Source organism: Electrophorus electricus, unplaced genomic scaffold (assembly GCF_041902795.1).
Source record: "Electrophorus electricus isolate QZ-2024a unplaced genomic scaffold, ASM4190279v1 Scaffold441, whole genome shotgun sequence".
NCBI classification, from domain to species: Eukaryota; Metazoa; Chordata; class Actinopteri; order Gymnotiformes; family Gymnotidae; genus Electrophorus; species Electrophorus electricus.
Window position 1 is genome coordinate 5,001 of NW_027658737.1, and position 11,861 is coordinate 16,861.

An 11,861-nucleotide genomic window follows, 5' to 3' on the forward strand; every position below is an offset into this window, starting at 1 on the left:
CAGTCGGAGAACGTGCGCTGGACTCACTCGGTAGCTCAGTTCCGGGAGCAGGAGTCCACTCTCTGCGGTGATGTTCTCCTCACATCTGCCTTCATCTCCTACGCTGCCTCCTTCTCCAGGAGATACAGACATGAGCTCCTCTACAACCTCTGGCTGCCTTTCCTACACACGCAGAAGGTGAGTGTGTGTTTCGCACATGCTCAGTCACAACAGTGATTGATCGTGTATTTATCTATGGATATCCTTATTGATCTAACGATTCCGTGTCTACCCGTCTCATTATCCGTCCGTATTTCTCTCTTCCAGGTCCCTATTCCGATGACCAACGGGCTCGATCCCGTCTCCATGTTAACAGACGATGCTATGATCGCTACATGGAATAATGAGGGTTTGCCAGGCGATGAGATGTCCACCCAAAATGCCACCATATTCCTCAACTGTGAGCGATGGCCCCTTCTCATTGACCCTCAGCTACAGGGCATCAAATGGCTCAAGAGTCGCTACAGCAACAGCCTGCGAGTAGTCAACCTTGGGCAGAAGGGGTGAGTGGGCTTGGCCAGTGTCTTTCATCTTTGTAATAGAATAAATATCTTCAGTGTGAAGGAGTTTTGGATGTTTAATTGTGTATATACCAACCAGCCAAAACATTAAAACCACCTGACTAATCTTGTGTGTGACCCCCTCTGAAAGTATTCTGTGGTGTCTGGCACCAAGGCGTTAGCACAGACCCTTTGAGTCCTGTAACTGGGGCCCCCGCAAATCAGACTCATTATTCCAGCACATCCTGCGGAAACGCGATCGGATGGAGATCCGGGGAATTTGGAGGCCAAGTTAACACCTTGAACTCTATGTTCCCCAAACCATTCCTGAATCATGTGTGGCAGTGAGGCAGGGGCGTATTCACCTGCTGAAAGAGGCTACTGCCGTCAGGGAAGAACGTTACCATGGAAGGGGGCACTTGGCCTGCAACAGTGTTTACGTAGGTGGTGCATGTCCAAGTAACGTCTCCATGAATGCCAGGTTTCTCAGAGCATAACACTGCCTCCACAGTTTTCCCATAGTGCATCCTGGTACCATCTCTTCCTCAGGTAAGTGATGCGCGTCCACACCCAGCCGTCCACGCGGCTTAAAAGAAAACATGACCAGGCCACCTTCATCCATTGCTCTGTGGTCCAGTTCCAAAGGTCATGTTCTCGTGGTAGGCATTTTTAGCGGTGGACAGCGCTCAGCAGGGACACTGTGATTGGTCTGCTGCTTCACAGCTCCATACACAGCTCGCCATGATGCTCGTCGTGTTCTGACACTTTCTGTCATAGTCAGCACAAACCTTTTCAGCCATTTGTGCTACAGTAGTACAACCCTCGCTCCCCACACATATCAGTGAGCCTTGACCTATGACCCTGTCAATAATTCACTGGTTGTTCATCTTTGGGCTACTTTTGCTAAGTACTAACCACTGCATACTGGGAACACCTCATCAGACCTGGAGTTTTGGAGATGCTCTGACCCAGTCGTCTGGCCATCACAGTTTGGTCCCTGTCAGATCTTTACACTTGTCCATTTTCCCGGCTTCCAACACATCAACTTCCAGAACTGTTTGTGCTCTTGCTGCCTAACATATCCCAGCCCTCGACAAGTGCCACTGTAACGAGAAACTCAGTGTTATTCCCTTCATCTGTCACTGGTTTTAATGTTGTGGCTGATTGGTGAAAAGCAGGTTTTTACATACAAAGTTTATATGTGTGTCTGCCTGTGCATGGATGTATTGTGTATGTGTGCGTGTGTGTGTGTGCATGTGTGTGCATATGAAGATATGTCGATGTGATTGAGCAGGCAGTAGTAACTGGAGAACTCGTATTGATTGAGAACCTGGAAGAGACTATTGATCCAGTAATCAATCCACTGCTGGGTCGCCACACCATTAAAAAGGGCAGGTTAGGGATTACACACACACACACACACACACACACACACACACACACACACACTCACACACACACGCGCACGCATGCATACATAAACACACAGCAATTCAGTCACAGAATTCAGTCACACATTCACACACAGCACAAGGCAACATTACACATCGCCCAATACCACAGCACTTTACTGAATGCTATTAAGCGCATACACACGCGCACACACACATTTCACTTCACACTGTTCAGGTGTGTGAAGGTCGGGGATAAGGAGTGTGTGTTGCATCCGGCCTTCCGGCTCATCCTGCACACTAAGCTGGCCAACCCGCACTACAAGCCGGAGATCCAGGCTCAGACTACCCTCATCAACTTCACTGTCACCAGGGATGGCCTGGAGGACCAGCTGCTGGCAGAGGTGGTCAACCTGGAGAGGCCTGACCTCGAGTTTCTCAAGGTGTGTGTGTGTGTGTGTGTGTGTGTGTGTATTTTCATGGTGCTAGAAAAGGTACTAGAACATTGCAGTCAATTCCGGGACAATTCTAATTCTAATCGTGTGTGTGTGTGTGTGTGTGTTTCTAGTCAGAATTAACTAAGCAGCAGAACATGTTTAAGATCGAGCTGAAGCACCTGGAAGACAACCTGCTGACGCGTCTCTCCGCCGCTGAGAGCAACTTCCTGGGGGACAACCTGCTTGTGGAGAACCTGGAGACCACCAAGCACACGGCCGCCGAGATCGAGATGAAGGTGCCGGCCAGCAACCGATCGCCTTGCGTAATCGAGTTCAGCCGGCTTAGCACGCGGTGGTCATGAAGCGATGGCTTGCTGTGAGGTTCCGCTGCCAGCAGGGGGCAGCAGTGTCTCGTGTGCAGCTGCACCTCCAGCCTTGGTTCACCCTTGTTCCTGCTATCTGGAACTGCTTGTACAGTTTATGTCGCAGTCTGCTACAAGAGTGTTCTCTCTTTAACTCTCTGCTGCGCAAGCAGTGCTTGATGGCTCTCCGTTGTGTGCGTGTGCGTGCGTGCGTGCGTGTGTGTGTGTCTGCACGCAGGTGTTGGAGGCGAAGGTCAATGAGGTGAAGATAAACGAGGCACGTGAGCACTATCGGCCTGTAGCAGTGAGGGCGTCACTCCTATACTTCATCATCAATGACCTCAACAAGATCAACCCCATGTATCAGTTCTCCTTGAAGGTCTGTGTGTGCGTGTGTGTGTGTGTGTGTGTGTGTGTGTGTGTGTGTGTGTGTGTGTGTGTGTGTGTGTGTGTGTGTGTGGAGGGTGTATCTTTCAATTAAGGAGTGTAGCTTATCTTTTTACAGTACCGTAAAAATGTGTGTATTGCGTGTGTGTGCATTCTGGTGCTTTCCTGCAGGCGTTTAACGTGGTTTTCCGTAAAGCGGTGCAGAGTGCAGAGGTGTGTGTAGATGTCAAGAGCCGAGTGAACACACTCATCGACTCCATCACCTTCTCCACCTTCAACTTTATTAACAGAGGCCTCTTTGAGAGAGACAAACTTACTTTCACAGCTCAGCTTGCATTTCAGGTAACACACACACACACACACACAGAGTAAACTCACCTTTACAGGACAGCTCAGCTCATATTCACGTTCCTAGCACACCCACACTGACACACACACAAACTCTCAGTCAGACAGCATAGCTCACCTTTCAGGTGACACACACGCACAGACACACACACACACACACACACACACACACACACAAAAGCTCAAAGCTTATTTGAGAGGTTCCTTCAGGTCTGAACTGAAGCCTCGTTAAACACCAGGGATGTTCCAACTTTATGTGGCGCCCCCTTCAGTCCACTGCTCTGCACTGCAGAACCACTGCTCACTACTGCAGGGATTCAGGTTCAAATCACAGCTGTGCCATGTTGTCAGACCTCCACAACAGGATTTCAGGAAGGGCAGAAAGATGGCAGCATACCAGCCTGCTGGAAGGGTGTGGGCAGAGTGCCAAGGGTATTTCTGGAGCAGCTATGGGGTTTCAGACAGATGTGGTGGTTCTTCTCTCCCTGACAGACGGCAGGCTTTACACCAGCTCACTGGAACACACACAGCCTTTTCACACTCACAGTTATTGGTTGTTTCATGCTCACTTTTCACATTTATTTGTCTGCAAGGTTTCAGTCTGGACAATGGTGTGTGTGTGTGTGTGTGTGTGTATATGTGTGTGTGTGTGTGTGTGTGTGTGTGTGTATGTGTTTCAGCTGTTACTGATGAATAAGGAGATTGAAGTGAGAGAGTTGGATTTCCTCTTGCGCTTCAACATTGACCACAGTTACGTCAGCCCTGTTGACTTTCTCCCCAATTCTGCATGGAGTGCCATTAAGGTATTACACACACACACACACACACATACACACACACACACACTGCCTGGGGAAGGTGTGTGTGCTGCCTGTGAGTGTGTGTCTCCGTAGACGATGAGCTTCCTGGACGAGTTCCGGGGTCTGGAGCGTGACATCGAGGGATCACCCAAGCGCTGGAGGAAGCTGGTGGAGTCTGAGTGTCCTGAGATAGAGAAGCTCCCCCTGGACTGGCACAGTAAAAGCTCCCTGCAGAAACTCATCCTCCTGCGCGCGCTCCGACCGGACCGCATGACCTACGCCGTCCGGTGGGTGTGGGGGCGGGGGCGGGTGCGGGTGTGTGTGTGTGTGTGGGTGTGGGTGTGTGTGGGTGCAGGTGTGGGAATTGTATGCCTCTGTTCTCTCAACAGGAAAATGTTACAGGACGTGTGTGTGTGTGTGTGTGTGTGTGTGTGTGTACAGGAAGTTTGTGGAGGAGAAGCTTGGAGTGCAGTATACAGAGGGAAGGAAGGTGGAGTTTGCGAGGTCGTTTAAAGAGAGTGGCCCTGCCTCCCCGGTCTTTTTCATTCTCTCACCAGGTGTTGACCCACTCAAAGACGTGGAGTCACTTGGTAAATCTACCCCCCCTCCCCTCCTCTCCCCTCCTCTCTCCTCCTCTCTTCTCCTCTCTTCTCATCTCCTCTCTTCTCCTCTCCTCTCCTCTCCCCTCCCCTCCTCTCTCCTCCTCTCCTCTCCTCTCTTCTCATCTCCTCTCTTCTCCTCTCCTCTCTTCTCCTCTCCTCTCTCCTCCTCTCCTCTCCTCTGCTCTCCTCTCTTCTCCTCTCCCCTCCCCTCCTCTCTTCTCCTCTCCTCTCCCCTCCTCTCCTCTCCTCTCCTCTCCTCTCCTCCTCTTCTGTCCTCTCCACTTGTTTTCAAACCATTTTATTTAATTTTTATTTAATGTCAGTCAGAGATGATAGACAAGTTTAGTCTTTCGCCCATGTCATCTGCAATTTTTTGTTCCCATGCTCTTTGTGTGTGTGTGTAGGTAAAAAGTTGGGCTTCACTATAGACTTGGGGAAACTCCATAACGTCTCCCTGGGCCAAGGACAGGAGTTTGTGGCAGAGCTGGCCATGCAGAAGGGTGCCAGAGAGGGTCACTGGGTCATTCTACAGGTTGGCGGTGCCTTTGTGCAGCAATGTGCCGTGCGTCACACGCGTGAAGCTGGGTATAACGCGCGTGCGTGCGTGCGTGCGTGCGTGCGTGCGTGCGTGCGTGCGTGCGTGCGTGCGTGCGTGCGCGGGTCCTTTGCCTCCTCCAGAACATCCACCTGGTTGCCAAGTGGCTGGGTACCCTGGAGAAGCTTCTGGAACGTTGCTGTGAGAACAGTCACCATGACTACCGAGTGTTTATGAGTGCGGAGCCTGCACCCACCCCTCAGGAGCACATCATTCCACAGGGCATTCTGGAAAATTCCATCAAGATCACCAACGAGCCCCCAACTGGCATGCTAGCAAACCTCCACGCAGCGCTGGACAACTTTGACCAAGTGAGACAGAAGGACTCAGAGACACACAAGTGACTCCGTGTCTTTATTTGACATTGTGTCTGTTAATGGGGTGTGTGTGTGTGTGTGTGTGTGTGTGTGTGTGTGTGTGTGTGTGCGCAGGACATTCTGGATCAGTGCTCCCGAGAGCAGGAGTTTAAGACCATCCTGTTTTCGCTGTGTTATTTCCACGCATGTGTGGCTGAGCGGAGGAAGTTTGGACCACAAGGTTGGAACCGAAAGTACCCCTTCAACACAGGCGACCTCACCATCTCTGTCAGCGTGCTCTACAACTACCTGGAGGCCAACTCACAGGTGTGTGTGCCTGTGTGTGTGTGAGCTGTTGCCGTGCGCTACTGAACTTTCATATGTGTGTGTGTGTCTGGAATGTGTTGTGTTAGGTGCCGTGGGAGGATCTGCGGTATCTGTTTGGTGAGATCATGTATGGAGGACACATCACAGATGACTGGGACAGAAGACTGTGCACCACATACCTGGAGGAGTATATGCAGCCCAACCAGGTACACACACACACACACACACACACACACACACACACACACACACACACACACACACACACACACACTCTCACAAAGACATACAAATGTGGTGCTTTCTTTCCCACCCTCACCCACCATATCCCCACAGTTTGACAGGAAGTTGTCTTTGGCTCCTGGCTTCGTGGTCCCCACCAACTTGGACTACCAGGGTTACCACGCCTACATCGACCAGGTGCTTCCCCACGAGAGCCCCGTGCATTACGGCCTGCACCCCAACGCTGAGATCGAGTTCCTGACGGTGACCTCCGACAACCTGTTCCACACGCTACTGGAGCTGCAGACCACAGACTCGTCCATGGGCGAGGGAGCGCCCCAGAGCACCGAGGAGAAGGTGTGCTCTGAGGGGATGGAACTTGTAGCTTCTTGTCTGCCATTGGCTGCGAGTCAATCAGTGGTTGAGCTGTCCGCTCTGGTTATACCGGACAGCAAGTCCTACTGGGTTGTAAAGCTGTTGTGCTCCAACTTCACAGTAATGTGTATAGTACTGTGGTCTGACACATTAATGGACAAGATTATTGATTACAATCATTCAATGAATGAATCGTTGATAAGTGTGATAAGCATCAGAGGAGTTTGTCCCTGGTACGCTGTCGCGTCTGCAGTGTTGGTATGGGACGGTGTGTGTGACAAATGCAGACGTTAGCCGGAGTGTGTGATTATGATTTGTGGTGTACCTCCGTCGGTCAGGTGAAGACCGTCTTGGATGACATCCTGGAGAAGCTTCCGGAGGAGTACAACATGTCGGACATCACGTCCAAAACGGTGGAGCGCACCCCGTACGTGCTGGTGTGCTTCCAGGAGTGTGAGCGCATGAACCTGCTCCTCAATGAAATGAGGCGCTCGCTTAAAGAGCTGGATCTAGGATTGAAGGTGTGTGTGTGTGTGTGTGTGTGTGTTTCCTTGCACATGTTGGTTTCAATTACTGTCAGTGTGGAGAGAATGAATGTGCTTTACACTTGTGTACGACTTTGACAGGACATTTGTGTAAGCATGTGTGTGTGTGTGTGTGTGTGTGTGTGTGTGTGTGTGTGTCTGTCTGTCTTTGCACGTGTTTGTTTCATTTACTTTCAATGTGGATAGAATGAATGTGCTTTGTTTTGTGTGCGACTGTGACAAGACATCTGTGTAAGCATATATGTGTGTGTGTGTGTGTATGTGTGTGTGTGTCTCTGGTAGGGAGAGCTCGCTATATCTGCAGAGATGGAACGGATCCAGACAGCTCTGTTCTTTGATAATGTCCCTGACACCTGGACTAGGCTGGCATACCCCTCCACATACAGCCTGGCTATGTGGTAACACACATGCACACACCTCTCTACCCACTCGCATGAACAGCATACAAACAAGCATGTGAACAACCTCTATGATCATCCCTGCTATGTGCTGATATTTCCAGGTGTGTGTGTGTGTGTGTGTGTGTGTGTGTGTGTGTGTGTGTGTGTGCTGGCGTGCAGGTACAGTGACGTGTTGCTGCGTTGCAGAGAGCTGGACAGCTGGACACAGGACCTCTCTCTGCCTGGTGTGATCTGGCTGGCTGGACTCTTCAACCCACAGTCTTTTCTTACCGGTACACACACACACACAAACACACACACACACACACACACACACACACACACACGCACGCACACACACAAAAGTATGATTCCTGTGTGCTGTAGCTGTGATGCAAAGCCTGGCACGAAAGAACGAGTGGCCCCTGGATAAGATGACTCTCACGGTGGACGTGATGAAGAAATTCAAGGAGGAGTTGAACCAGCCAGCCAGAGAGGGAGCTTACGTCCATGGTCTCTACATGGAAGGTGTGCAGAACTGACCAATCACCGGCACACATTTAAGCTGAATCCAAGCGGGACAGAAAGAATCGAGCTGTTGTCTCTTGGTGCATAAGATAAATGTTCCTCCGCCCCACCCCAGGTGCACGCTGGGATATCCAGAACGGCACAATCACGGAGGCGCGTCTGAAGGAGCTGACTCCCAGAATGCCGGTCATTGCGGTGCGGGCGGTGCCCGGTGACCGGCAGGTGACGCGCAATGTTTACGAGTGTCCCGTGTACAAGACCAAGTTGCGGGCCAACACGCACGTCTGGACGTTCAACCTCAAAACCAGGGAGAGGCCAGCCAAGTGGGTGCTTGCTGGAGTTGCCCTGCTGCTGAGTGTGTGAGGGGTGTGTGTGTGTGTGTGTTCGTGTGTGTGTGTGTGTTATTACAAAAGAAGAAAACAGAAGGATGACAGGAGTGTCTCTATTAATGACCCTGAAAATATTACACCACTCATGCTCAACATATTTACTTAAGCATTCTGTTATTTATTAATTTACATAACTGTGTGTTCTCATCAACTCTGTTACTATTCACAATATACAGCATAATGTATAATACATACCAATATACGGTTTATATCCAAGAAAAGGAAACATTCCTATCTGATGTACTGTGTTGCATTGTATAAAATACAGTTGCAAACATTTAAAAAAATGCTTTAAAAACAATTCTCTTGTGAACAGCAATAGATTTGAAAAGTGTCACTGTACAGAAAGGTTTGCAGTGCTTGTGCAAAAGGTTGCAAATTGTATAGTATCGCATTCAGTTCTGAGGTCACATATATTAAACTCCTCAGTGATCTGACCTGGGATCAGGTTTTCTGTACGCTCTGCACACCCATGAACAAGCCAAAGCTGACAATAGATCAGAGGTTATGCTTGGAGGTGTTTAAACACATGGCTCTCAGCCGTCAGACTCAAACAGGCAGGGACTTCGCCACCGCCGACGAGGAGGTGACGTGTGCCGAACCCAGTTTAAATCTGCATGACAGCAGAATATTATCAACACCTGCAACAGCCATGAGGAGGCGAAGGGTGGAGGGGTCATCGGTGTCCACAGCAGCTACGTCACGCTGCCGGGACCGGGACACCAACCAGGACACCACCTGATCCCACCTCTAACAGGTTTGGAGTTTTCGTTTCCTGTTTTGTTTTTCTCTTTCTCCTAATTGTTTTAGGAGACCTGCATGAATTTTGACCTGCATGAATTTTACTTTTTTTTTTTTTTTTTTTTTTTTAATTGAGATTGGAGGGGGGAAAAAAATATCTCTCAAGTTCTGTAATGGTTCCTGGACGTTTCCTTGCAAAAAGCAGTCCTGGATATAGGAGATCTTCTGGTAGCAACACTATTCTACACTATCTCGCCCTATAATAAGAAGAAGCTTCTGATTTCTAAACCAGACTGTTCTATAATAGGTTGTCCCTCTAAGAATGTTTAAACATGCATATTAGATTATACTGAAGACCCCCGGAAGACTTTGTCAGTAAGGCGGCAAACGCATCCTTTGTTTGGGGACTGAAGAGATTATGTTATACAACTAAAGAGACCAACTTTGGTTTAAACATGCAGTTGTGCTTACTGGTATTAAATAAAGTACCGTACCAACTCTGACTCCTACGGCAGATTAATCTACAATAAATTGATAAGCAAGGCGGATTTCAGCGGCTATAGACGTGTGTGGCGAGGTTAACGCCATCGCTGTCACACGCGGGGCAGCCGTCGCTCTGGCCGTTCCATGATGATATATGAAGTGCGGTGCGTTCTGATTGGCTCCGTCTAAAGTCTGAGAGGCAGTGCTGCCCTCTGGGGTTGGTCCATTGGTTTGACGGATGGAAGTGCAAGTGGGGTGTTGCTTGTCTCCGCACCATCGCAGTGCACAGATGATCACTGGTCACCAACTGGAATCCCCCAACACTCCCCAACGAACATGTTCGCTTGTAGCGAATTATCTACGATCGTCTAGATATAATTCCTCAGATAAAATGGATGTTTTGCACGTGGCGCTTTAGGTCAGAATGACACGTTTGGTTCTGATAAAAACAAAAAACGAAATAACAATTCTTTATGTGAGTTAAAGTGAAATGCATGCAAAGGACTCTGGGAAATGAACGGGCGAGTGGACAGGCCCAGTCCCAGAAGGCAAAGGTGTCAAACGAATGTAAGGAATGAAAGAAGATAATAGTAAATGAGCGTAACTGGGACGTAAAACACAACCACACACGCTAACATGCGCTGGCAGAGTCCCACTAGATGCAATACTGAGGCACGATGTTGCCATGGTGGCAAACAGAGCGATAGGTACAGTGTTGCGGAGGGAGAACCAACATGCTCGCGCAGTCCTGCCAGACCAATCGCTTCAAGTAAAACTTGCTCCCGAAAACCAGGAGAATAATATAGAAATAGATTCTCTCTTTTTTTCCATTAAAAGTGATATTTGAGAAAAAACACATGCCAGAGTCATGGGAGCAGCAGCGTGAGAGTCTTTTTGTAGCAAACATGCAAAGGAAAACCAAAACAAACAAAACCGACACATTCTTCCCAGCATGCAGCTCTCCTGTTGCTACGGTTGCATGTCCAGCGTGCTTGCTCTGCGGACGTCTTCCATCGGGGAAGCGCACACGGTTAAGAATCTTTCAGAGTCACGCTGGAGAAATACATTCGGCATCCTTTTATCCGCCCGCTGGATTAGGAGACTGAAAAGTTAGGAAGATAGCATTTCGTACTTTGCAAACAGCGTTTCTGATTTGTTCATTCCTTCTGTCTGCCCTGAGTCTAGCTTGATCTGCAGTCCGGTATTCCGTAGGATAGGAGAATGATCCCAGGATAGCCTCCTGTTTCCAGACACGTTTATAATGCAGTATAACTTGTCATAAGTACCCATCACCAAGATGGTCGTACCTTCTAGCCGATATATTAATTCTTGTTATAGTGCATCATAATCGCAGCCTTTGACCTAATGCTACTTCCTCGGAAGTCCGGGATCAGAGGAGGGTCTGTGGAGTGCCAGTGTTCTGCCGTTGCTAGGTGACGAGTCTGGGAGGGACACCTGCTTGACTGACAGCTGGAGGGCCCTCCGAGAGGGCGAATCCGGGGGCTTCGTGTCCCTCTGCCTCAGTCCCAGTTCCACCTCCCACGCCAGGTCCCTTGCCAACGGGGTCATCGTGCTTACATCAGAGGTCGTCTCCATGAGAGCGGCGCGTGCAGAATCTTTGGATGTGTCACCAGGCTGTTCTAAATCAGGACTCTGTGGATGTTAATAGAAGCATTTTTAGCTCCATAATTCTGCAGGCTCTGTAGAGGGATGCTAAGAGTTCAGACTGAAGTTAAGTTGTGTCCTAAATACGTGGGTGCATGTCAGTGTGTGTGTATGTGTGTGTGTGTGTGTGTTGAGGGGCGTGGCGAGATAACACCTGTGTCTGTATGGGAGTAGCAGCCTGTGCTCTGGGGGTTTGGGGGTCGTATTCAGGGCTGGAGGCGACGGTGCTGTATGCTGGTGGTCCCGGCGCTCTCTGTCTCTGCAAGAGCTGCAGGATTGTCTGGATATCAGAGGTCATCTGAGCCTCCAGCCTAAACGCAGCCAGAGAGGAACCCCACGGTTATTCCAGTGCATCACCACCAGGGGGCGACACTCACGAGGGTGGTGCGTCACCTGTTCAGATGTTCCTGCAGTAAGTCCAGCCTCTGCTCCATTTCACCAAACATGAT

General features: G+C 49.7%; 2 protein-coding genes across 2 annotated transcripts in view; one reads left to right on the top strand and one right to left on the bottom strand.

Annotated features, from left to right (window-relative positions):
• The window catches only part of dnah9l (dynein, axonemal, heavy polypeptide 9 like), a 12,798-nt gene extending 4,301 nt beyond the window's left edge, over positions 1 to 8,497 (top strand). The window contains exons 10-29 of the mRNA XM_081709488.1: positions 4 to 177; positions 307 to 542; positions 1,812 to 1,934; positions 2,169 to 2,373; positions 2,499 to 2,663; positions 2,968 to 3,108; positions 3,288 to 3,458; positions 4,145 to 4,267; positions 4,358 to 4,551; positions 4,706 to 4,854; positions 5,271 to 5,398; positions 5,545 to 5,772; positions 5,893 to 6,084; positions 6,171 to 6,290; positions 6,421 to 6,663; positions 7,020 to 7,202; positions 7,509 to 7,624; positions 7,787 to 7,899; positions 7,994 to 8,134; positions 8,250 to 8,497. Of these exons, the coding sequence (XP_081565614.1) occupies positions 4 to 177; positions 307 to 542; positions 1,812 to 1,934; positions 2,169 to 2,373; positions 2,499 to 2,663; positions 2,968 to 3,108; positions 3,288 to 3,458; positions 4,145 to 4,267; positions 4,358 to 4,551; positions 4,706 to 4,854; positions 5,271 to 5,398; positions 5,545 to 5,772; positions 5,893 to 6,084; positions 6,171 to 6,290; positions 6,421 to 6,663; positions 7,020 to 7,202; positions 7,509 to 7,624; positions 7,787 to 7,899; positions 7,994 to 8,134; positions 8,250 to 8,497 (3,393 nt within the window). The remainder of the gene's footprint in view (positions 1 to 3; positions 178 to 306; positions 543 to 1,811; positions 1,935 to 2,168; positions 2,374 to 2,498; positions 2,664 to 2,967; positions 3,109 to 3,287; positions 3,459 to 4,144; positions 4,268 to 4,357; positions 4,552 to 4,705; positions 4,855 to 5,270; positions 5,399 to 5,544; positions 5,773 to 5,892; positions 6,085 to 6,170; positions 6,291 to 6,420; positions 6,664 to 7,019; positions 7,203 to 7,508; positions 7,625 to 7,786; positions 7,900 to 7,993; positions 8,135 to 8,249) is intronic.
• Positions 8,498 to 8,620: 123 nt separating this feature from the next.
• Positions 8,621 to 11,855, bottom strand: LOC145656073 (voltage-gated inwardly rectifying potassium channel KCNH7-like). Its single transcript, XM_081709489.1, has 3 exons — positions 11,806 to 11,855; positions 11,567 to 11,723; positions 8,621 to 11,400 (listed from the first exon to the last, which is right to left on the bottom strand). The coding sequence occupies exons 1-3, from the start codon at positions 11,844 to 11,846 to the stop codon at positions 11,116 to 11,118; spliced, it is 483 nt and encodes a 160-aa protein (XP_081565615.1). The 5' UTR covers positions 11,847 to 11,855; the 3' UTR covers positions 8,621 to 11,115.
• Between the last annotated feature and the right edge of the window lie 6 nt (positions 11,856 to 11,861).